At 33.0% G+C, this 24,158-nt stretch overlaps 1 protein-coding gene across 2 annotated transcripts in view; it reads right to left on the reverse strand.

The window, feature by feature from the left end:
• Rpt5 (26S proteasome regulatory subunit Rpt5) overlaps positions 1–16,354 on the reverse strand; it is a 42,189-nt gene extending 25,835 nt beyond the window's left edge. The window contains exons 1-4 of one of the 2 annotated variants that reach the window (XM_081747839.1): positions 16,198–16,354; positions 9,912–10,118; positions 7,304–7,411; positions 2,750–2,950 (exon numbers count right to left, since the gene is read on the reverse strand). In XM_081747839.1, the coding sequence (XP_081603965.1) occupies positions 2,750–2,950; positions 7,304–7,411; positions 9,912–10,118; positions 16,198–16,245 (564 nt within the window). In that variant the 5' untranslated portion in view covers positions 16,246–16,354. Of the gene's footprint in view, positions 1–2,749; positions 2,951–7,303; positions 7,412–9,911; positions 10,119–16,009; positions 16,088–16,197 lie in introns of those variants that run through there. The other variant, XM_081747834.1, reaches the window with a different exon arrangement.
• Positions 16,355–24,158: the final 7,804 nt, after the last annotated feature.

Genomic DNA, 24,158 nt, shown 5'->3' on the forward strand with positions numbered 1-24,158 from the left:
AAATTTGCTCTAAGTGATTAACTAATCCATTACATAAAAATAAAAAACATCTTGTTTGTGATCATAACATTTAATTGAATTTTTACATGTAATTACCTCGTACTTCGAACTGGATTTTTATCATATTACTTTGACTAAAATGCACGAGGGGGAGCGGAGGGTCAAAATCTACGCGAAAAACTGAGTATCTCACGATACTGTCAAGTTAGGAAGATGAAACTCGATATATAAACTCCTTTTTAAAAATACGTGTTTGTGTGTCCAGTGTTTTTGAAAATTTTCGTTTTAGTGGGGTAACGTGAGAGGGGGGGGGGGGGGCTATAGTTTAATTCTTTATGTTGAAAGCGATGTTACTTGTTTCTTATGATGGCATCACAGGGAAACTGTAACTAGTCTGGACGATAGCGATCTTTTTGGACGATAGCTACTATCTATCTTGAGCTCGGTTTTTATTATATTACTTTGATTTTAAAAAAGAAAAGTATATTATAAAGGAGGAGGTTCAAGATTTATGACGAAACACAATATCTTATGGAGATTTTATGATTAAACTTTCACTGTTGTACATATCCTAATAGGAAGAGGAGGCTCAATGGACCAAATTCCCCAGTACAAAGAACTGGCATTTTAGTTATAGTCTGGAATAAAAAGTAATGCGACTACATTCTCTCTGTTTTTGTAGTGCATACTCGCGTATTAGTACAAACGAATAATAAAACGTTTTTCTCGTATGTCAGTTATTACAAATCAAGAACACTTTACTCACAACAAAAAATTAATGAAAATATATCTCAATCTTCTCAACATCAACGGGAATCAGATCGTGAATCTACGGAATTGTCCTTGCAGATCTGGTGTAGTAGTACAATTACTGTTATTTAATTGTAAAAACTGTACAAAAAAAGAAGCAAACTGGCAACTCGAAATGAGAATTATTAAAACTCCTAACATTTCAGTTCTTAAAAAACTGACTAAAAAAAAAAAAAAAAAAAAAAAAAAAAAAAAGAAGAAGAAGAAGAAGAAGTCGTTTATTACCTCTGGCTCCTGAACTTGAGGTACTATTCCAGTATTAGCCCTTTGAGGGAAATTAAAGGAATCTTTAGTCAGGATGACTGGCTCACGGATTTGAATCGTGAGTGTAAATAGATAAATTTTACTCCTATTATATATTATATAGAATTACCCATCTCTTTGTCACTATACAAAATTGTTTACTTTCTCCTTTCTAGAAATCGAAATATATGAGTGTGTCAATGGTGCCAAGTGTATCTCACGAAACGAGGATGGGGATTCACAGATTCCTTCCTTTCCGTTACTTTTTTTTTCTTCTTTTTTTAGTTTAATGTCTCACAATTATGCATTGAGACTAAGGGAGACGATGATGAGACGGATAATAATACAGTGAAACCTCTACTAACGGACACCTCCCGTAACGGACATATTTTATAATCCCCAAACACTGTAATAGGAAAAAACATATTGGCAAACCTCTATAAAGCGGACACTCTCTAGTACGGACACGGACAGTATTTTCTGTCTTTTATAGGTATTATTTACCTCCGTATTATGGACACTTTCTCTAGAAACAAGTTGAAAAGTTCAGTAAAAATACATTTTTAGTAATTCATACATGTGTCACTATAGCATTATGCACAGCACTTTGCCTTCTCAACTGTCTGCTTGCAATCCAGACGAAGAGCCTCTGTTTAACAACACTCTCATGTCTTTTGCTTGCATCCCACTCCCACCCAAGCTGTTTTAGACACAAAAGTGATTGATAATTGTCCGCCGTTTGGAATGACATGTTATTCTACTGTCCCGCTGGAATCTCTAACCAAGCAAAACACAAGTTTGGTTTTTCAGTCCGCGGCACGCATATTGTCCCAAAAAAGACACTACTGGACTGCAATTAACCGCAAATAAAAGCGACATACTGAAAACGTAGTCAAGTGATAAGTGTAAAGTGCAGAGAACTATATCATCTTATTTCCATGTTATCCCTCGAACATAGAGTACTGGATGGCGGAGGATAATGCGGGTACAGTAACATTTTGGCAACATTCGTAAATATATGATTCATACAAAAAATATTTGTTTCGAATTGCATATTACCTTGTTTACTCATTTACGTAAGAAAATATTGAAACCTCCCTAAGGCGGACACCTCTCTATAGCGGACAATTTTTTATTCCCCACGGCTGTCCGCTTTAGAGAGGTTTCACTGTAGTAGTATGACAGATGTGCGAGAAAAGGGGGGAACTTCGAGAAAACACATGTACACGGTGCCAACACAGTACCCACATGGCGAGAGCTGGGATCGAACCAGGAACCCGTGCTAGAAGAAGCCACGTGGAAAAGGAATTCCGTAATTTTATGTGTGCAATAAAACATGAGTGCTTCAATGGTATTTTAAATAGGAATATGGCTTTAAATATAATACAAAATTTAATAAAATCCAATTTTAACCAATAAAATCCACTGAGTTAGTTTCTTTTCTTCTTCTTCAATCTGGGTTTTCACAACCTTGATTTCCTCCGAATTACATCACCATAATATTACTTGCCACAAGTTAGCCTGCGTCCTTTTTATTATTATTATTAAATGAGATAATTTCACGAACTAGAGCTGCAAAAATTTACCTAGTACACCCAACGCGCCAAGTTAAAATAGTGTTATTGTAGATTTAAGAAAAGAAAATTAAAAAAAAAAAAAAAATAAATAAATAAATAAAAAAAAACCTAAGACTTACCTCTTGAATCTGTTTATCTAAACCACCAATATCAGAGTACTGCTCCGTTGGTCTCTCATCAACTTCCATTGCTTTCACTCTGGCATCATACTCTGGAGGAAGTGTTTCTAAAATCAAATACGAGTCCTTGTTTACTCCTACTAAGTCTCCTGGTTTCAAACGTTCTGGGTCTACTAGCCCGATGACAGGAAGAAAGTACGTCTATGACACAGGAAACAAAATATATATAAAGTAACATTATTAAAAATACAAAACAAAATTAAATTACTCGCATAAACCTGCAATTAGAGAAGATATTAAAAACAAAACTCCCCACAATTGAATCGAAGCAAGTTAATACGGTATCACAATTATTAATGCAGTAAATTTGTGGGAAACTACTTGAAACAGAATATCAAATAACATTTTTTCCCCATTTTTAATCAACTTTTAAAATTAGAACTGACGAATGAATTGAATTGATAATTTTTGTATTAAATGTGGTAAGCCAATGATGATAAAAACATACTAGGATATTCCCTCAGATGGGAGTAAAGGTCTACGTACACAGTTATCTTTTATTCTCAGGAACAGATTTATTTCAATAAAATTGAACAACTAAATTTACAGGCAGACGAATTAACTGTTCAGTAAAATTCGTGGTATGTAAGTAAAATCAATGCATAAATTAAAGTTTTGTTCTAAACTTAACTTACATACGTTAAGTACATGTAAATAACTTACATATGTTATTACAAAATAAATAAGTTACTACAAAATAAATACAAATATTATTTAAAAAGTACTTAACAAGGAACACAGATAGCATGATAAATCATCAATTATCGTTGAGTTCATTTTCCTAGTCGTTGCCTTAACCTAGAGTTTTGGGTAATTCAAATTCTGATCACACTGTAATTTCTATGGATGGCAACACTGAAAATTCTTCCGATTCGTATTTTCGGGTGTAGAATAACATTATCTATTATTGAGGTAAATTACATTTCATTCTCTCTTTTCATTTACGAAAAATTGTTAGCTTTGGAAAAATATTTAATAGTCTTCCCCCTTAAGGTATACAACAACATTTAACATAAGACCTTTATGAAGTTCTGAATGCACTGAATGATTAAAAAACTTTAGCTTGAGATAATTATAGAACAAATTAATGTATGGATTATGCTTATAGCCTATTTGAAGTAAAATATGCAATTTTATATTTTAGAAAATACTTTCCGTGAATAGTGTGCTCGGCGATGCCAACGGACGATATCCTTCAAATGTATAGGGTTTAAGGCCATAGGTGCCGGCACTACCAGTAAATAGAGCTATGAAGTGCATTAGTAAAATTATTACTAATATTTTTTATTACCTTTGATGGTAGCACAAGTATTATTCACTAAATCTGATTTTCCAACAACAACAGTTTAGTTCAGTTATTTGTTTCTACTCTTCAAATAAGCATTCTGTACAATCAACACCAGTAATAGCGTAAAAATTCTTGTCAAATTTAAGAAACTTAATGCTGGAGTTCCGAAGACTACGTAATGCTTACTATTTCAAGTGCTGAATTCAAACTTCCGTACTAGTGGAAGTTTCGATGTACAGTAAAAGAAAGCTGCATTTTCGAAAACAAACCCGTAGTGAAAGAAATGCTCGGAAAATTCCCGCAATTGAACGCACAAACACTTGGAAAATATTTATGTCGTATAAGACATTTTGAAACATTTATTTTATGAAACATGAATTATATCTTTGTTTTAAATTAATATATTTAAAATATGTAGTGTTCATATTTAGCGAACGTCACTGAGGCTCCTGGGATGATTCGATCTACATTTCTTCGTTCGTCTGCCTGTACCACTACAGGGTACCACTTTCGGTCTTTTAAGTTTAAATTTTTAGGGTACAAGCACGAGATACTAAATTTCCTGGATAGATTTTGGCGGCATACCACCGTAAAATTTCAAAATGGAGTTTTTTTATTTTTTATTTATTTATTTTTTATTGCGGGTATCCACGCTACAAAGCGCAATTTTCTGTATTTTAAGTTGAAATTTTGAGAATAGAAGCACGAGACATTCTAAATTTGCTGTGTACATTTTCTCGGTAAATATAAAATTTCAAAATAGCGGCCATTTTTTCAAAACAGCAGTGAATAGAAATTTGTTGCAAGTTATGACAATGATAAGGGCTTAAAAAAAGTTCTTTTCAAACCCAGCGTTAAACCAGTATACTACGAAGAAGTTGGTTCTCAAAGATGTTTACATGTTACCCACCATATTCCTTTCCAAAGAAAACACTATCGAAAGTCACTGTTTCAACTATTGATCCTACCACACTAATCCAAAACCTATCACTGTTGTAAAAAAAATTAAAACAATAGAAGTCTCAACTATTTAGTTATGCTATTTACAATTTGGAATATTTCACTCCACTCACTCCATTGTATTTCAAGTGCCAAATATCATCCATAGACAAACTGTTTCAACTGGCAGCTCCCGGACACAATCTGGAAACTGAGTTACCTATTCCATTTAGAACATTTTACCATTGTTATTTTTGTAAAACTTTTATTATGTTTTGGGCTAGTGTAAGTAGCTTACGAACAATAGTTGAAACAGTGACGTTTGATATTAGTGTTTTCATTGAAAATGGATAAGGTGAATTGGAAACATGTTGCACACTACATCTGTGTTACAGTGAAATAAATTATTCCTAGTTTAATTACATTCAAGCTACTCCTTATCAGCAAAACTATTCTGCCCATTCTACAAAAATTGGCACATGTTAAATAAATTCCTAATAAACAATCTAACTTGGAATGATATACATAGCAGCAGCGTTTTCCTACCCTAAGGTTACGAAAAAACGAAGACGAGGTTGCAACGACCTTTCCTCGAAATCTGAAATTCTTGAGAAAAAGTTTACGTTTCTTAATAATAGAGTATTTCTCTGTTTGACGCTACTACATAAAAATCTGTATAATTTACGAAATGCATGCTTAGGAGGTAAATCTTTCATAGCTTCTCGTTCTCACGTTGCAATTAAAGAGGTAGGAAATATTCGGTTGTATGTAATTTTTCAGCCACAAAAAATATCCATTCATTGCGTTTTAATAATGTACACATTCACTGATACATATATTGATTTAAAATTAAGCACATTTAGAACGCATTAAGAAAGAATACACACAGTGAAACTTGTTCATATTGACCACCGTAAGTTCCACTGAAAAGCTGCCAGCTTAGAGCAAAATAGGTGTACTTCAAGGGAAAAAGCTATTATATTGTAGATCGTAATATAAATACTTTAACTGTAGTTAACTAATTATCTACATATTAGTTTGTACTTATAAATAATATAAAAATTATTTGTACAACATAAAAACTCTGTATGTAGTAAATATCTATGTTTGCCATTTGCACACTATGGTCATTGAAATATGATAAAACGCTACGACACATTATTTATTCTTTTCTCTCTTTCACTTGTGATGATACATACAGAAAAGACTGTCAGTTCCAGAAATGTTTAAAACATTTATACTGTTCCACTCCTCAAAGCAGCGAAATATCAAAAGCGACCTGTTGTCATGCCTTTACAAACGTCTCATTCAAAAAAACTTAGCCTTTATTATCATTAGTAATATTGATCTGCAACAAGAATCAATTCGTCATTTGTTGTAAATTTTCTTTAAATTTCTCCTCCCCTCGGAAGAAACAGATTTGAATACGCGAAGAAAGTAATTACAGCTCAATAAATCCATCTACACTGACTATAAAATACGGTTTGGACTTGTCGACAATAGTCATAAAAGTAATAAGCAGTACCATTACCTGTTCTATTTTTGGAGAAGTTAATCCATCCAAAAATACAACAGTCCAATTTGCATTAGACAAATTAAATTGATCATCTGAAACATACAACTTTAAAAGACGTTCTGAAATTTCTTTTAAAAAATGAAGATTACGTAGATGTCCAACACACATACATTAACATTACTGATCATAACAGCAAAGAAATCGCGTTGCTTCAGTGCGCCCCAATTCTCAGACAGACAGGTGAGCAACTTACAGAGTAATATGTACTATGTCTTATGTGAAAATGCAGATTAAAAAAATGAGACAAAATCAGTCATTAGAATTTACTGTACATACTTTTTTCTCAATGCCTGAAGTAAAAACTAAATATTGAGCTCAGCAAATTATTTAATAGTATTAGTAGCAGCATCTAATCAATAATATGTCCAACTAAAAATGCATACCGTATTTACAGGATAAGTTATTCTAGTAAACTTACATTCTATACGATACATTAACCTAAATGTGTCAAATGTCAAATTATATATATACACACGGTACTCTTCAAATCGAATCCGGGTCTCATAACGCACATTTATCTACGTTACTCCCCCTTTTATTTTCCAAAATATGCTGAAAAGGGGAAGTATATTTCACGGAGTATATTTCTTTAATTTTTTAAGGCCAATTCCTCTTTCCTAAATTTCAATTTATACAAAAATTAAAGCCTAATTACCGTTAATATTGTGCATCAATAGTTATTTTTAATTACCTGTCTAGTTGATGTTTTTATCACAGCACATTTTCCTTTCCTCTGAGAATCCAGATCTACTACTGCTCCATCTTCTTCCCCAGTATCTTGAGGGTCAACATCCAACAGCTAGAAGCACATGAATTGCGACTATTTACTTCTTGTCTAGTACTTGAAAACATCTTATGCATATGATGAATAAAAACACTACATATATATATATATATAATGAATTATTTATCAGAAAATAATAAAACTATAATCGGAATACTTAAATAATTACACCAGAAGCTCTTTTGGCCAATGTCTCGTTAAACATGAAGGAAAAGACGAAGAGAGAGAAGAAAAGAAGCTGTGAAGCATCTAAATAAGCGACATGTTTGATTTTTATGGGGAAAACTACAATGCGAAGACAGATACTACATTATGAAGCAGTTAAATATATTTATTTAATTGAAGAGGAAACCATGGACAAAAGTTACAGGGATTAATTGTAAAATTTGTGCTTGGCAATTCTATAGCCATTTTCAAACTGCTGTTCTGGTTAAGTTGCCTTGTTTAGTTACGCTTTTTTCTTCTCTCTCTCTCTCCTTTTACCACATTCCGGTGTAAAATTACAACCAAGCAGTATCTGGAACTTTGTTTAACAAATAAATATCATATGAAGAAATTGTTAACAAGTGCCATGTAAAATACAAGTGGAAAACAGATCAAAGCATGTTTTATGGTTGGCACCATCTATAATATGCATTAATTAAATACAATATGAATTCTTACTCCCTATAAGAAAACTGCATTAATCACTTCTTTCCTCTAGCAATATTTTTTACTCTACAGTTAGCATATCCTTACCGAGCATAGGGTTAAAAAAAATGTACCTAGGTATAATTGTTAAAATGTTGAAAAATTATGCGAAATAGAAGATATGAAAGTACACAGCTAGTGGAGACGTGTAACTTTTAAACAAATGGACAAAAACCACTGAAATTTTGCACCATGCAAGTACCGGCACGGGGACTTCTTTGGCATATTCTGTGACACCACAAAGTTAACAGTGTTGCCATTCTATCATAAAGTTGAATTTTTTCAAATGGCACTATGTCAGGTTATTACATAGGGCTGTTTGAAATCTACATGTGAAACGAAAACCTACGACATCACACTTGTCATGCAGTGTTGGAAACTAAGAACGCTATAATACCATAAACTTTAAAATTCATCCCAATTTTGGAGGGTTTTACAACAGTAATAACGCAAGTGAGATGGACTGGGTACTACTGCACATCCAAAAGACCTTAATCTTGAATACTACTGTTATCATATGACGTATTTTGAACAAGTAAAAAGAAAGTCAACAAGAAACTGAAAACTTTGTTTCAAAGACTTTATTTCGAAAAATGTGTTTAGGCAAGTATCATATCCAATTACAAACATGGTTTTCAATAGACATGAAGATCATAATGCCGTTTGAAACAATCTGGTATCTCAAACCATTCGGGAGATATGAAAAAAAATGGTAAATTTTGATATATTGCTTAAAATGGCGTAATTGTGGGAATTTTTAAAAACAATTTCTAATTTTCTCTCCTTTTATAGCGTTACCACACTTTTTGATAGGTGTAAGTACAACAAAATTATCGGAATTACATAATTTTGGTAGCGTTCCAAACTTTGTTTTTACCGCATCTTCATAAAGGTTTGATATATCAAGTTCCTATAAACGGCATTATTATCTTCACATATATATATAACCTATGCAATTGGACGAGGTACTTATCTAAGTAGTTATTCGATATAAAGATTTTTGATAGAAGTCAAATTTTCAATCCTTTTTAATTTTGTTCGTATTCATTCGAAATCCGGGTAACTAAAGTACTCTGGATGTACTCTTGCTAGTGTAGCAACATTTTTCAGTAAAAAAATAAAATGTTATACATTTGAAAACTATCACGTGTTTTACTCATGAACTCATCCTCACATACTGTTACCATTGACTGAGACAAGGGAGTCATTTGTAACGCAATACACATCGTTGCGGAAGAATTTTAGTATATTTTCAATAGATCATAGCTTCTACGTTACATTGTATTAGCAAATATATTTTGCGTTCTTCCTTCTGCACATTTCATATAGAATTAATCTGAACTCGGAAGTCTCGCACTAAATTCGAACGCCTTGTATGGGCATCTTAGTTCAAAACATCAAAAGTTAAAACTTATTATTTTAAATAAAAAGCCTAACTACCAAGTTTTATGTTTCTAACCTTAACGGATTCCGAGATATGGATATCTTATTATAACAATTCCAACCCCTATTATCCTCCTAACACACTATTATCCTCGGATTTCCAAAAATTTTTCCTCACTGGTTAAGTCAGAAATCCTACATATTGTCTACATATGTTTCTAGTTTATGCAGCTTGGCCTAGGTGTTGATCAGTTAGTCAGGACTTATATAAAGATTTAAGGTATAGTACCAGTACAAAAAAAAAAAAAAAAAAAAAAAAGTCACTGTGCTGTCTACAGGAATTTCATTTGTATATATTCACAAAAACAGGAGTAAAAGAATGAAATCAAAGAATTTTTAAAAATTGGCTTTAGTCCTCCCTAAATTAAAGAAATAATCTTACCTCTATCACATTCGATACCAAATACGGTAATGTTTTGTTTACTTTAATTTTTTCATTATTCTCTTTAATCTTCTCATTCTGTGCTTGAAGTTCATGAGATATTCTCATCACCTCACTTTTCATTATTTTAATTTCATTGTCCAACAGCCGTGTTCGACTAACTATTTCATCTGTGGACATTCGAAGTACTTCTTCCGCAAGCGCCTCCTAAAAGAGAAACCAACAAAGTAAGAATATAACCTTAGAAACAATAAACAGAGAACATTAGAAGTTTTAACAGCTACGTAACAATTTGTTTGTGCATTTAAGCATTAATTGTTCAACATCAAAATTACTAGAAAAATGTATACTAGAAATATGTATAGTTATAAATTTAGAGTTGTGGTGTTCAGTAAATTCACTTTCATTTTCAAGTGTCACCTTCCTTGACACTGATATGAGACTCGGAATAGACATCACGTGCCTGTCCTACGTATAAAATCATATCTTCATTTCAAGAGGTCTTATTCTCACATAAAAAGAAACAAGGACAAACTAAATTAACGATCATAAAATAGATTAATCACCTAATTGTATCCCTAGAAGCAGAAAAAAAAAAAAAGTCAGATATTTCGGATATGTACACAAGTATCCTTTTCAAAGGAAAAACAAAAATATGTTTCCACGTTCCTCGTATAGTAGACCTCAAGAACTGTTAGATGTTCCTTCAGTTTGATGTTGACATTCCTTTTTGTGATACAAATATATACGTAAAGGTAAGAGCACGTTATCTCGTAAATGCCTCTAGAAGATTTTTTTTAAGTCAAAAAGTACAAGGTCTGAAATTTTTATGTTATAAAGTTTGTATTTAATACGGTTTTTTCTACGCTACTACATTTCTTCTCGTTTCCAATTTACATTAAAAAAATTGTTTTTACTATCTTTTATGGCTATCTTTTTTATCATAACTTTCTTCTTAATTAATTTTCATATTCTTATTATTTATATCTTCTATTCTCTAATTTTTTCCTTTTATTTCAGTTTAGATCATTTCTATTAATTAACATACATTTATTACTTCTCCATAAGTTTTTATATACACCTTTCTACCTATCATCCTACCCAGAAATACTTATCATTAGAGACCGGATGTTAGGTAAAACGCCTATTCTTTTAATATTAAAGATATGATAAAAAATAACGTTTTAAAGTTTATATGGAGGGGTTATAGTTTCAATTTAGGCCAATTTTGTTTTGCCTATTTCGCCCATTTCTGCCTAAATAATTGCTTTGATGCCTAATGTTAGCTATTCTATGCATTTTCTTCAAAATGCCACTTTGTTGGGTGAAAATATATAATTTAGTATTTCAAAACAGAATTCTGCCTCTTCCGAGAAATATAAGTGCTGATTGTAGTGATAAGATGTCATAAACTTGGGACTGCTGTGTGTACTGACAAGTGTATAAAATTTGGACTGTTATGTGTAGTGATAAAGTGTTGTAGAGAATGTATTTACCAAATACACATGGAATACATGTCAAGCTTCGTTTTTATATATACAGTAAAAGAAGATATTAACAAATAGGTATGTTGATATTTTATCTGAACATTATCTATGACTTAATTTTAATTTTTAATCGTATTGAATATTTATCTTCATTATTTCGAGTTACATTTTAGTGCCTCTTTTTAAATGTTAAGTGCCTATTCCTTGTCTATTTTCCAGGTTTTTAATGCCTAAACATCTGGTCTCTATTTATCATCTTCGATTAAACTATCCGTTTGAACCTGGTAAGACTCATGTGACTCATTAAGCCAATATGGCGCTATACCAGACGTTGCTTAGTTACTACTCTTTTCTGTCTATTTCCCCTCCTTATTTGATATTTACTACAATACTCACGTGAGTTTATGGTGGACATGTGTCTGCAAGTTCCTCCGTTTCCATCAACATACTCATTCCACCGATTCTTCCATGACCTTTCACTTTCATTAATCATCCGTTTTCCTTAGCTCACAAAATTGACGTGGAATAGTAATGTTATAATTGTAACTTGCACCTCCCCCCCCTCTAAATAACTGCACAAGAAAACTTGCACATTCCCCCTCCTAAATAACTGCACAAGAAACTGCGAATTTCACATTAAGATAAAACAATATTCTAAAACTAAGAAAATACCATGAAATGAAGTGGTTATAAGAAATACATCGAATTCGAATCCACTGAGGAATTGGTGCGATAAAATCAATTATTTTCTCCATTTATCATACATGAAGTGGTAAAGAATTTGGTCAATTCATTTTCGGTTCAGAAATATATCATGAAATATGTTATACTTCAAAACTTCATTTCACAGAACGTTTAGGATAACGAAAACTGAACTCTGCCTAATGTAACCTGACGTCCGTGAGTGTTAATATTCGGAATTTTACTATATTCATTTACTCTTAGTGGCAACGTGAACGATAGCTACTCGCGCTTGCGCTGATGAACAGGGCGTCGTTAAGCAGTCACAAAATAGTTGGCTAATACTATTGCCACCGCCAAATACAATAACGGTAACCCTCTTTGAAAGTAGGAAGATTTATATTTACTATGTAACAAATGTATAGGAATTTCCACATATTCAAATAATCTCGCTCAGGACTATGAACAAAATATGAATTCACTCTTATAGCTTTTATCGCTAGAAATCATATGTTTACCAAGGTATTCATTTGTTATATATAAACTTTTTCTGCCGATAGAATACCAATAAGAATTTCTCACTACAAATTAATTTGCAGCTTTCCTCACTGGTCTAACGCGCGCGTCTTTAGTGCACGAGGGCATCCGTTCCATTCCCGGTAAAAGTCCATTGAATGCACTACGGTGATTCGCATTCGACCTTACTGTAGGTCCACAACCCACATAGTCTCAGTGCTGAAAAGGAACGCTAAGCTGCAACAAGTAACTTCTATTACTTCGGTATACACAATAATCATGAAATAATCTCCTTGAGCAAGCATACTCCACAAAAGTGAACAGTACATACTGGAATAGTAGCTTTTACGGCATTAACATGAATGACAAAATACTTAATTCCAAGGTAAAAATATACTTAAGATAAAGCAGAAAGCACATGTCAGTCTAGCCAATAAAGGGGAGCAAATACATCAACCCCTTCCAAAAATACACGAAATGCCGTAAAATATTCGTATTCCATTTATTAACTAAATAAAACTGAACTCCGCACGTCCAAGTAACTGAACCTATTCTACTCTACACTATTCTGACCCAACACACGCATCTACTCGCTTAAAATGTAATACTAAAGTGTGAAAATTTTAACATTGCAGGCAAGTAGCCCTCTTATGTAACTGCCTGTTACAATTATTTCGACTAAGAAATGTAAATTTAATCATTATCATCTTGATGTATCCATTCTTACTTCCTGAGGGACTCTGAGTGAAATGTCACATGATCACCTTTCGAACTAATAGCGTTTATGTTACATTACATACAGCATTTTCGTTCACGTAGGTCCACGTTTCATATAGCCTCCCTGCTGAGAGGTACGCTCAACTCAACTCAAATCAAGTCAAAATTAAGCACACCACTAAAAATAATTATTGAGAATTATAATTTTTTCACTGATTTCTTAACTATTGTCTTCCAAAAGATTTGCGCTGGGCGATAAGACAGTACTCCATTTAGCATAGCTGAAGTTCAAGGGAGTCACCAGAAGTAACTGTTGAAAAGTACTTCTTTCACGATTTGCATGTAAATACAGCGCCCGCGCCACAAAAACTAGTAAACGTCCTACATGGCTACTAAAAACACGAATGCTATCAAACCGAATCTGGACAGGATGAGAAAGGTAGGGATGTTTCTTGGGAACAGGCGCGTCAGCTATGATGAATACGCATGTAAGTGATGGGTACTGAAACCTTGAGCTTTTGCAGTGATACGAATTCCTATACTATTTGTAATGGTTTTTCTTTAGTAATAATACCCTTGTAAAATAAAATATAGCTTTTATATACTGTGCAGAAGTACTATGCCGTATTAAAAAAAAAAAAAAAACCGAATAAAGTGCATTGAATACGTTCCGGAATATTAAATCTAATCAAAACTAACGTAAACTATCCTTTCCTAAGGTACGCTTTTAACATGCTTTTAACTTACTCTGCAGCACAAAGGCCGTAATATCAATACAGTCCTTTTTCGGTACTGTTTACGAAAAGTTAGTCATACAAGTGGTATTTCTACGTTTAGGACGAGTGAGTGCATATAAAAGATATTAATTTCCACTGCCAGAGGATTTCTGCACAATGTAGGAAACCAGTAATGTTTTAACTGTAAAACCACTATAAGTGTAACATTAGGGGTTAAGTTCGAAAGTTCCAAAGTTGGTCGTCCGTTTCTAGCAAAATTTTGAAAATTTACTGGAAAGAAATCAATAGTTTGCTCTTTTGTGAGCTTGATAATGTATAAGGAGAGCCAATGTTTTGTTTATTTTCTTATATAAACGGTTCTAAACATGGAACTATTTAGCAAGCGGAGGGAACTACCTGGCGCAATGTTATTTTATGGTAGGATTATGGGAATACAATGAAGATTTGTTCTGTAAACATTGCTGGTGATAATCAAGAAAATCTACTAAAGTTAGTAAAAGTCACGGCTTAATAAATCTAAAAATTGTAGAAAATGCGGTAAGCAAATAACTGTAAAGAAACGTAAAGAAAGTTATACTTTTCAATGTAACGGTAACGACCAACATGGCGGCAAGGTTCTAGAACACAGGTCCCTCTTTCCATTTAGCTGCAATAAAGACAGAAAACAATGTGCCCTGCGGGACTCTAACCCTCCTTTACTCGCTAACGGTCGCTTGGCAATAATATGTGAATTAAATATTAAACTTTGGCACAGAAAGGAGCCAATTACCAAGCTTTTAGCCAAAAACTAGGTGGACGACCAACTTCGGAATAAATGCCAACATTAGGATTAAAATGGAAGAGTGCATATCAAAGACGACTGCGTACCACAGTAATTCCCACAGGCCGAGTATTTCTTGAACGATGTAGGAAGTTAAGTATAGAACTACTGGTATGAAACCATTGCAAGTGTTCCCATTTATGTTTTTTTCAGTATCCTCGTCTATGCGCAAACCCTCCATTACTGACGCGGCTGCCCCTATGTACGCATAATATACTATGATGAAAGCCTTCCTACCCTAATTTACTTACATAGAATTCTCGCTTTTAGTGGGATCTAGCACACGTTGGTTTGATTTTTGCTTAGTTTCTTTTATGGCATACACCAGTACCCGTACGCGGTATTCACATCTATTTGTACGCAATCTTTTGGGTATGTGCCAGAGTAATAACAGCTCAGAACGTTTTAGGGAATAAGGAGTAGCTATGTTTAGTACAAGGGGTCCAGAAGCACGTAAAAAATACAAAATTTACAGGAGAAATGAATGATGCAAGTACTTAGACGTAACATAACGTAACCAAATCTAACCTAACCTAAACTAACCTAATATTAGTAGAAATAAGCGAAATTCTATCATTCTTTGGAAAATTATGCGGGACTCCTACACTAATATAACATAAACTAAACTAACCTAACCTAAAGTAAACTAAACTAGCCTAACCTAACCTACCCTAAACTAACCGAATGTGAACAGAAATTACCAAAATTGTAACATTTTTAGAGGAAAGAGCTGGATTCCTTCTGCTAAACATAGGCCGGGAATAATTTGCAGCACGAAATTTTTATTTTTATTTTTTCCTTGATGGACTATTCTGTATCTGCGCCAAAATATTTTCCTTGTAAGCATGTCTTTCGATGCAGAATACTGAATTTTGGTGTAAATTTTGCAAAATATGGTGTACCTAAAATTGACCTACACCGTATTTTATTTATTTGTTTTTTATAATAAATGATTTGTCAAATCGAGTTCATTGATAAAGATGACAAAAATAGCGCTGTGCATGTAGTTACAGTTTCTTAGTTGCCAGGTTGACTTTTATAAGGAAATGCCTTCTTTCTGACTCTGCTACTGTTCTTATATTGCTATCTCCATTTCTATCTGTTAATATAAAAAGCGGACTGCTACACAAGAAAGTTTACCCGTTTATATGATTCTTCAACTGTCACTACATGGAATGTCCGCCACCGCTTATGCCGATTCATCGAGACCCAAATCATTGCAACGAACGAATCTGACCCCTTACGATAAGGCAAATAGTAGACAAAGAAAACTAAGAAATACACTTCATGTTACACGCAAACATATTGAAAGCAAATGTTTGGTATACCTCTCCATCTTCCCAAATTGACTTATCCTCTAGTGTACCAGCCGCCATGTTCACAACTCTTGCACTTTTACTGTTCAGTGGGCGCTATTCACTGTCCATTTTTCAACTCTTGCTCTGCAGAATATAATATCAAACTATCATTGTACTGAAACATACTGGTATGTTCAAAACAAAATTCTTGCAACAAGGAAATCTAGGTGAAATGGAAGTTATAAAGATAGAAACACAAAATTTGAACTTCTGCCATGACATTTTTTTCACCAAGATTTTTGTCTGCTTTCAGAATGTTATAACCTTAATAATTATAGCAATTTAACAACATGTTTCAGCTGTGCATCTATAAGTAGGACCGCTTTAAAAGGGTAGAGTAGCTTACGGTCGGGTTATCTTTAGGGTTAGGGGAATTTGGACCAATTTTGTTAAAATGAATCGAGTGTAATATCAGTAGAATCGTTTCGAGTTTGTTAAGGTGTAAGAGTAAAATTTGTTTACTGACATAAAAGTTTTATGTTTTTGTTAGTATACCGTATTAGTCAAGAATGTTATAAAATAGAGGATCTGCCGATACAAGAAAATCGTGAAGTCATACGTCACAGCTTCGCCACACGTACTCTGCCCACTCCGCGCCACTAAGATCGTAATGTTTCGAGCGAACAATCATGGCGGAAACCTGAGTAGCCAATCCGAAGTGCCGATTCAGACGATGCTCGGTTTGTTTTGTCTTCAGTGAGTTCATATGATGAAGATACGTATGGGCAGATCCTCTATTTTATAACATCCTTGGTATTAGTATACAATTTGTTAACAAACATGTGTTTTCGAAACTCAGGGTGACAATTTCCTTCCTGCACTTCGCAAATGACGCCCTTGGTGTAATTTCTATTATCTGCATAAAGAGTGAGCATGGTAAAGTTTATCCATACACAGTTTGTTCGGAAAGTAATGGGATTGGCAATCGCACAGCACTCCAGTGAACAACAGCGAGAGCGCTGTTTAAAATCTTCAGAATTACCAATTCTATGGTTCAAACAAAATTCACAATTTAAAATAGACTCACAAATCAATACTCCTGCATCTCTTGCTACACTTGTATTTCGTATGGCTTCAGCTAACTGATCAACACTTAACTTAGAAGAATAAACAAAACTAGGTTAATTTTTCATGATCAGATTAGAAATTTTATATCAGATCCAAAAGGTTTGGGCAGATAAAGTTTTACTTCCTTGTTTGTTACCTTTATTTCTCCTTTCTGATTTATTTAATCACGATTTCAGATTGTGTAAAACCTTTACCTTTATCTAGAATATCTTTAATTAATGGAAAAACATCTTGCAACATTTCTTCTTTGTTGATTACCTGTACTGACCTTTCTTTATTTTCATTTCCTTTCTGATTTCTTCTGTACTTTATAATGTAAATTCCAAGGCATATCTTGTGATAAAACAGATCAGCTCCAAAAACAGATGTTTCATCTTCCAAGTCGCAACAGATGTTTCATCTTCCAAGTCGCAACAGATGTTTCATCTTCCAAGTATATACATCATCTTTCACATATAAAGTTGCTTCAAGAAATACTGATGCTCTGGAAATATATTTTTCTTCGATATCGCCACGTTTCTTATAACCACACGCTACACATTTCACTTCGAATTGATTTAAGTTTCGGGATGGCTTTTCTCGAGATGTGATATCTGATCGATCTATTTTTCCTTTCCTGCTCAATATTATCAAGTCCATTATCATCATCCTTTCCTTCTCCAATTAAACTCTTCTCTAACTTCGGCCATGTCTTCTTTAAAATGTGCTGTTTGTAACATGTATTAGTGCAATGATAAATAAACTCTGTTTCTGGTTGCAATGCAGAAGTTCTTAATTAAACCTACATCTTTCCTTATTTCATCAGCATGAAGAATATTTTTCCTTCCAACGACTGACGTACATGTTATTTCTTTCGTAGCTGGTGGACAGATAATATATTTGTCAATGTCAATATGGGTACTAGTCTCATGATATTTCATTCTTTCCACTGGAAATTTAATTCCAACTAATGATTGAGATGAATAGGGTTTTGATGCCATGGTACAATAGGGTTTCTGATCGTTACAAGCTCAATGTTTCATATAGCCTAAAACAAAGATAAATATAATTTGAATTATTGGTATATATATATATATTAGCTGGATAAATAATATTAAACACAAATTGCCCCTCTCACCATCATCCTGAAAGTGGAAATAACACTTTGTAAATATTAAAACAAATTCCTAACTCCAGTAGCAATAATATTAATATAGACCTGAAAGAATGGAAAGCGGATGGAAAGTTTATGCTAAATAGCTATCGTGTTATTTTACACAAAATAATGATAGTTATTTCAGACTACTGGATAAATTATGGGTACGCTATCTTTCAGAGCCCAGTGTATTTTTTTAGGAATTACAGCCGAAATTCTAAGGTAACTAAGGTGAAAAGGCATTTAAAAAGGTTCGGCATATCTAACCCAACCTAACCTTGATTTTCGAGTTTTGCGGCTTAGTGTTTTAAAGCTATCCAACCTTATTCTCGTTTTAAAGGCAAATATATTTCTAAACATTTCTGCAAACCTTACTTCTCCGCATTTTCAGCTCTGGCATCGAAAGTTCTCGGCGCCAACATCTATGGATACAATTTTAATACTTCGAACTTACTGAAGAAAATTTTACGTTTAATTAACATAAAATGGAATATCTCTATTATTAATCTATTATTAATCTATCAATGATTCTGGTCACGTTTGAAAGCTATTAAATGCCCCATAACATTTGTTTTGGGATGTTTTTCCTTAAACATAACCGTTTCAAAGGCATTTGACATAAAACATTAAAAAAAAATGTGAAAATTATAATTTCTCTAGTTTGAACGGCCATATTTAAAAATGGTGGCAAAAGAAGGCAAACTTTTATAATTACAATAAAAGTCCAATATATTCTCTGACAAATAAAAGAAGAATGAAAAATTTTTATTTTGAATAGTAAGGCAGTTATAAAATTTTAAATTTGGTAAGTCGAAACTCTTTGGCGGCCATATTGATGACGTCATAGAAAAAAACTGTCCGGAATTCAGACTGCCTACCCAAGTTTTTTTTAATACTTGTTTTTGATTGTAGATATCGGATCCGGAGAGAACAGCTGTCAGACCTGCCATTCCTACGGGACATATGGCCAGGGCCCGTACTATCGTGAGGATTAGTTTCAGTTGCAGATTTGAAATTCGGTATATGGACTTTAAATTAAGTATAAGGAAATACCTATTTCAGCGTTTTTGATAATTCCACATCAAAGAGGGGAAAGAGAACAATTTCAATCATATGGAAATTTTCCTTTATTTAATCACAAAGTTTCGAAATAAGTTTCACTTAAGTTGAAATGAGAAATTTTATGTATAAATTCTTCTATAAAAATAAGGGGACAACTATTTCAATGTGCTCGAAAATTCTGTTCCTAAGAGGGAAGTCCTAATCTATACAGTCTAAATTTCACTTTTGTTATTGAAAGATTCCTAGTGTGAGGATTCGCTTAAGTTGGAGGTGTGAAATTCGGTTTATGAACTGATAACTAAAAATAAGAGAATACTGTTTCAGTACTTTTGAAAGTTCTTGTCGTAAGGGGGAAAGGAGTGCCATATGTGGGAATTTGCTTAAGTTAGAGACGTGAAATTGTCTATATAAGCTTTTAAAAACAAATAATGAGACGGGTGTTCAGTATTTTGAAAAGTCTTCATCTTAGAAGGAAGAAGGTGGTCAATAATCTCATTACCATAATATCCAAATTGTCCTTTCTTTTTCGAGAAAGTGCCTTTGAGAATTTGCATAATTTGAAGATGCGAAAATCGGCATATAAACTCTTAAATAAAAATAATTAAATACATATTTCAGCGTTTGCGAAAATTTCTTTCCTTAAGAGGATTTCTTTCCCATTATTTATTCACAAAATACTTAACGTAAGGACTCACTTGTGTTGGAAGTGTAAAATTCGCTATATATATTCTTAAATAATAAAAGGCACGGGCCTATACACTATACTTTCTCGCTCCAGTTCCATAAAATAAAAAATGTTGTGTTGTAGTTATTAACAAAATATTTTCTTGTAAAATAAAAATAAAATTTCAAGGCGTTTTCAGAAAACTTCCTCGAAAGAAAACTCATTCCGAAAAGCAAACTACCTCTTGTTTATTTTTGCATAGGAAATAACTTATGCCATATGTTAACGTTATTAATGAAACGTTTATTTATAAAATAATGATAAAATAGCGTGAACAGTGTTTTATAAATTTATAAAAAAATTTAAAAAAAAAACCTAAATCTCTCCAAGAGTAAACTACCCCTTGTGAATATTCTTATGGAAGTGACATTTGCAACATTATAAGAATAGTAATGAAATATTCATTTATGAAAAATGGCCAATATAGCCCGTGTCGTTTCTGAGAAAGTGGTCTAAATATAAACTCATACCTAAGAGAAAACTACTCCTTGTGATTATTTTCATAAGAAATAACTTATACAAGATTAAAGAATTATTAATGAAATATTTATTTATGAATGGCATGACTCATTATTGAGAAAATAGTCCGTTAAACCTCGCTCCAGAGAATAAACTACCTCTCTTAGATATTTTAGCACAAACGACTTATACCATATACTCAGGTTATTAATGAAATATTTATTTACGAAATATGAACAAAACCGAATGAGTCCTATTTGAGATAATCTCCCGGGAAAAAATCATCCCCAAGAATAAAACTACTCCTCGCAATTTTTAGGACAAATAAGTTACGCCATATTGTCATGTTATTAATGAAATATTTATTTATTTATGAAGTATGAAGAAAATCACATGAGCCGCTTTTGAGAAAATCGTTCGGAAAAACTCATCAAAATATTAAATTATTCCTCGTATATTTTTTGAGGACAAATGAGTTATTCTATATTGTCAGGTAATTAATGAAATGTTTATTTATGAATTATGAAGAAAATCGCATGAGTAGTGTTTTTTTTTGGGGGGGGGGGAATCATCCGAAAGAAAAATATCCCTAAGAATAAACTACCAATTTTTGATTTTCCCTAGAGAAATGATTTATATCACAATGTGGAGTTGTTTTTAGAAAATTGATTTATAAAATACGAACAAAATCGTTAGACCCGTTTTTGAGAAAATCGCAACTTTTATTTTTACCCTTAAGTAAGCTACCATTAGTTTTAGAGACAGGAAAGAAATTCAGAAAATTCTCCTGAAGGATACCTTAAATTTAAAATTTGGTTGAGATATTTAAGAGGTATGGCCTCTAGGTCAGGACGAACACATGAACAGATGTCGAAAACTCACTTTTTCAGTATCTGTGGACAATGAAATGTGTAAATCCGTTGAAATTTCGTATTCGATTTTTTTCACCACCACCGAACTTTCTTCTCTTCCTTTCGTCGCTCGAAAGTAAAAATAAGGAAACACGTACTTCATCATTTTCGAAAATCCCACTCCTAGAAGAGGAAGGGAACAAGATGTATGATTATATGGAAGAGTGAAGGTGATTCCTGAAAATTCAGGCTATATTACTATATCTAGAAACGTAATATTTGGACAGAAAACTCCTTTTGTTACGAGAGCAATTAATACGATACACTTCTTAAAAATATGTATGCCAAGGTAGGTAAATGATATTCAGATATTTTGCCCAGAATAGAGTACCACATAAATCATTGAAATTAGGGAGATGAAACTTGACGTATTAATTCGTCATCAAAAATAAGCGAAAAACTGCCCCAGCGATTTTTTTAAAATTCTGTTTTAAGAGGAAAAAGGTATGTCTTATTATTTTTATCCTTTCGCACTTAAAGTGATGTTGCCTATTGTTTCTGATCATATTACGTGAAAATGGCTGAAAACTTTGAAATAATTTTTTGGAATATACTAAGTATCTACCTAGTGCTAGATTTCAATCACCACTTTGATTAAAGGGCGTAACCCAAAGGAGCATGGGGTTTAAAATTAATGCGAAAAATAGAGTATCTCATGAACCTCTCAAGTTAAGATGTAATAAACGGACACACGACTCACCATTTTCCAAAATTCCGGTTTTAATGGGGGAGTGCAATTTATTTCTTTTTCTTTTCTTTTCTTTTTTGCTTTTTTGCCACATTGAAATAGAACAATGTATATACGTAGAATTGAACATTCCTCCTGTCTCCTGGTTTTAATCATGTCACATTGATTAACAGGCGTATCTCAAGGAGGTATAGAGAAGTTTAAAGTATATATCAGAAATAGACTATCTTATGGTTTTATATAACTACATTTTCATTGAAATGCGTATCCTAAAGAGGAAGGGGGTTCAAATATTTTCCGTAAACCTGATCTTCCAGTGCGAAGGACTGCTATTTTAGCTAATGTATATTTTAGCTAGTGTATATTCTTGTATATTAGCTTGATATCAAATTCTTCGGGCATTGAAGTGATGTTTAAAAAATGTCATGAAGTGTGCTCTGCGCTGGACGAATCGTTGGATTTTGTGGTCTGAGATATTTCAGGCCTAAAGATTCCATATTTCTTGACTAAAAACCAGGTACTCCCTATGACTATCTACGGTATATTCATAGCTACGTACTTGATTTTTACTCAAATGTCAGACTTAATTAAATAATAGGTCAGCACTCAACAACAGTGAGTGTCAGATAATAGATTATTCCTATCAGTTAAGCTTCGATGACTAATAAAAGCGATTCTAAAAAAATCGCACGAATGGTATAAACTTTGGTTTTGGAAGGACACCGGGCATTTGGAATCTCAACAGTTCATATAGGAGAAGGTTACTATATAAAGGCAGTACATTTGGTAGCCCTACTCCAGCTCAATGCGTACAGAGAGACAAAGATTATTTAAATATGAGGAATGGTCGAAGCGTCGAGTATGGTGTTCAATACACTTACAACCACGAACTTCAGCCTGTGAAAATATATAAATCGCATGAAGGACACGTAGAACATACGATCCATGTTCTTCTTGATATTGAAAAATAGTTCGACTACCCTATAGTTAATGAAAATATCTTTTATTTCCATGACTTGATTTTCATTATTTATTACTTCCTTAATAAGTTGTCTTTTATACGTTAGTTATCAACTTAAGTCAATAATTATGGAATAATTGTTTCTGGACAGTGATTTTAGATGTAAATTGTCTTGAAATGGGAAAATAAAATTATAATGGAAAGTTTATTATTTAACATTGCTATTTTTCATTGCAATAACAACTTACACGGGCTCGTTTATAATAATACTTTCACTCTGTCAGGTATCAAACGTACATTGTCTAACATGATTTAAGATATTGCATACCTTTGTTGCTGAGACAGACGTACCCGGGTTCGGAATACATTCTACAAGCAATGGCGTAGCTTGTGTTATTGGGACCGGGGGCGAACTGCAGTTTTCTTTCCCACGTAAGTCTTAAATAACTACCCCAATCACTTACAATCTTAATGCTACCTGTTAAATTAATAAGTAGTTAAGGTAAAAGTCGACGTATAGAGTTAATTAAATGCATTTGTTTATTTATAATGCATATCAAATTATCTTTGCATTGTACTTACTAACAAATTTTATGTTCTTTCCAAGTAGCAAACTCTAAAAGTACATAATCAAAAAATAAATTTCACCTGGCAATTTTCTTTCAATCGGCAAAATTGCCAAGTTAGTCAACCTTTCCTGGATCATAGACGATGTTAAATAATTCTTAATTAGTTTAACTTAGAGGAGCTCCACTTACAACTGGCAATACCTATTTCAATCGTCAAAATGCCAATATTTGGAACAGAAATACTAATGTTAAACAGTTAGACAAGTTGTAAAACTTTAAGATATCTCCTTTTGTTCTGAAGTATTTTAAATATTTATTCTTCAGTTCAAAACTCTTCAGTGTTAACGCTGTCAC

This window comes from Thermobia domestica, chromosome 2 (assembly GCF_964235325.1).
Source record: "Thermobia domestica chromosome 2, izTheDome1.hap1.1, whole genome shotgun sequence".
Classification (NCBI taxonomy): Eukaryota; Metazoa; Arthropoda; class Insecta; order Zygentoma; family Lepismatidae; genus Thermobia; species Thermobia domestica.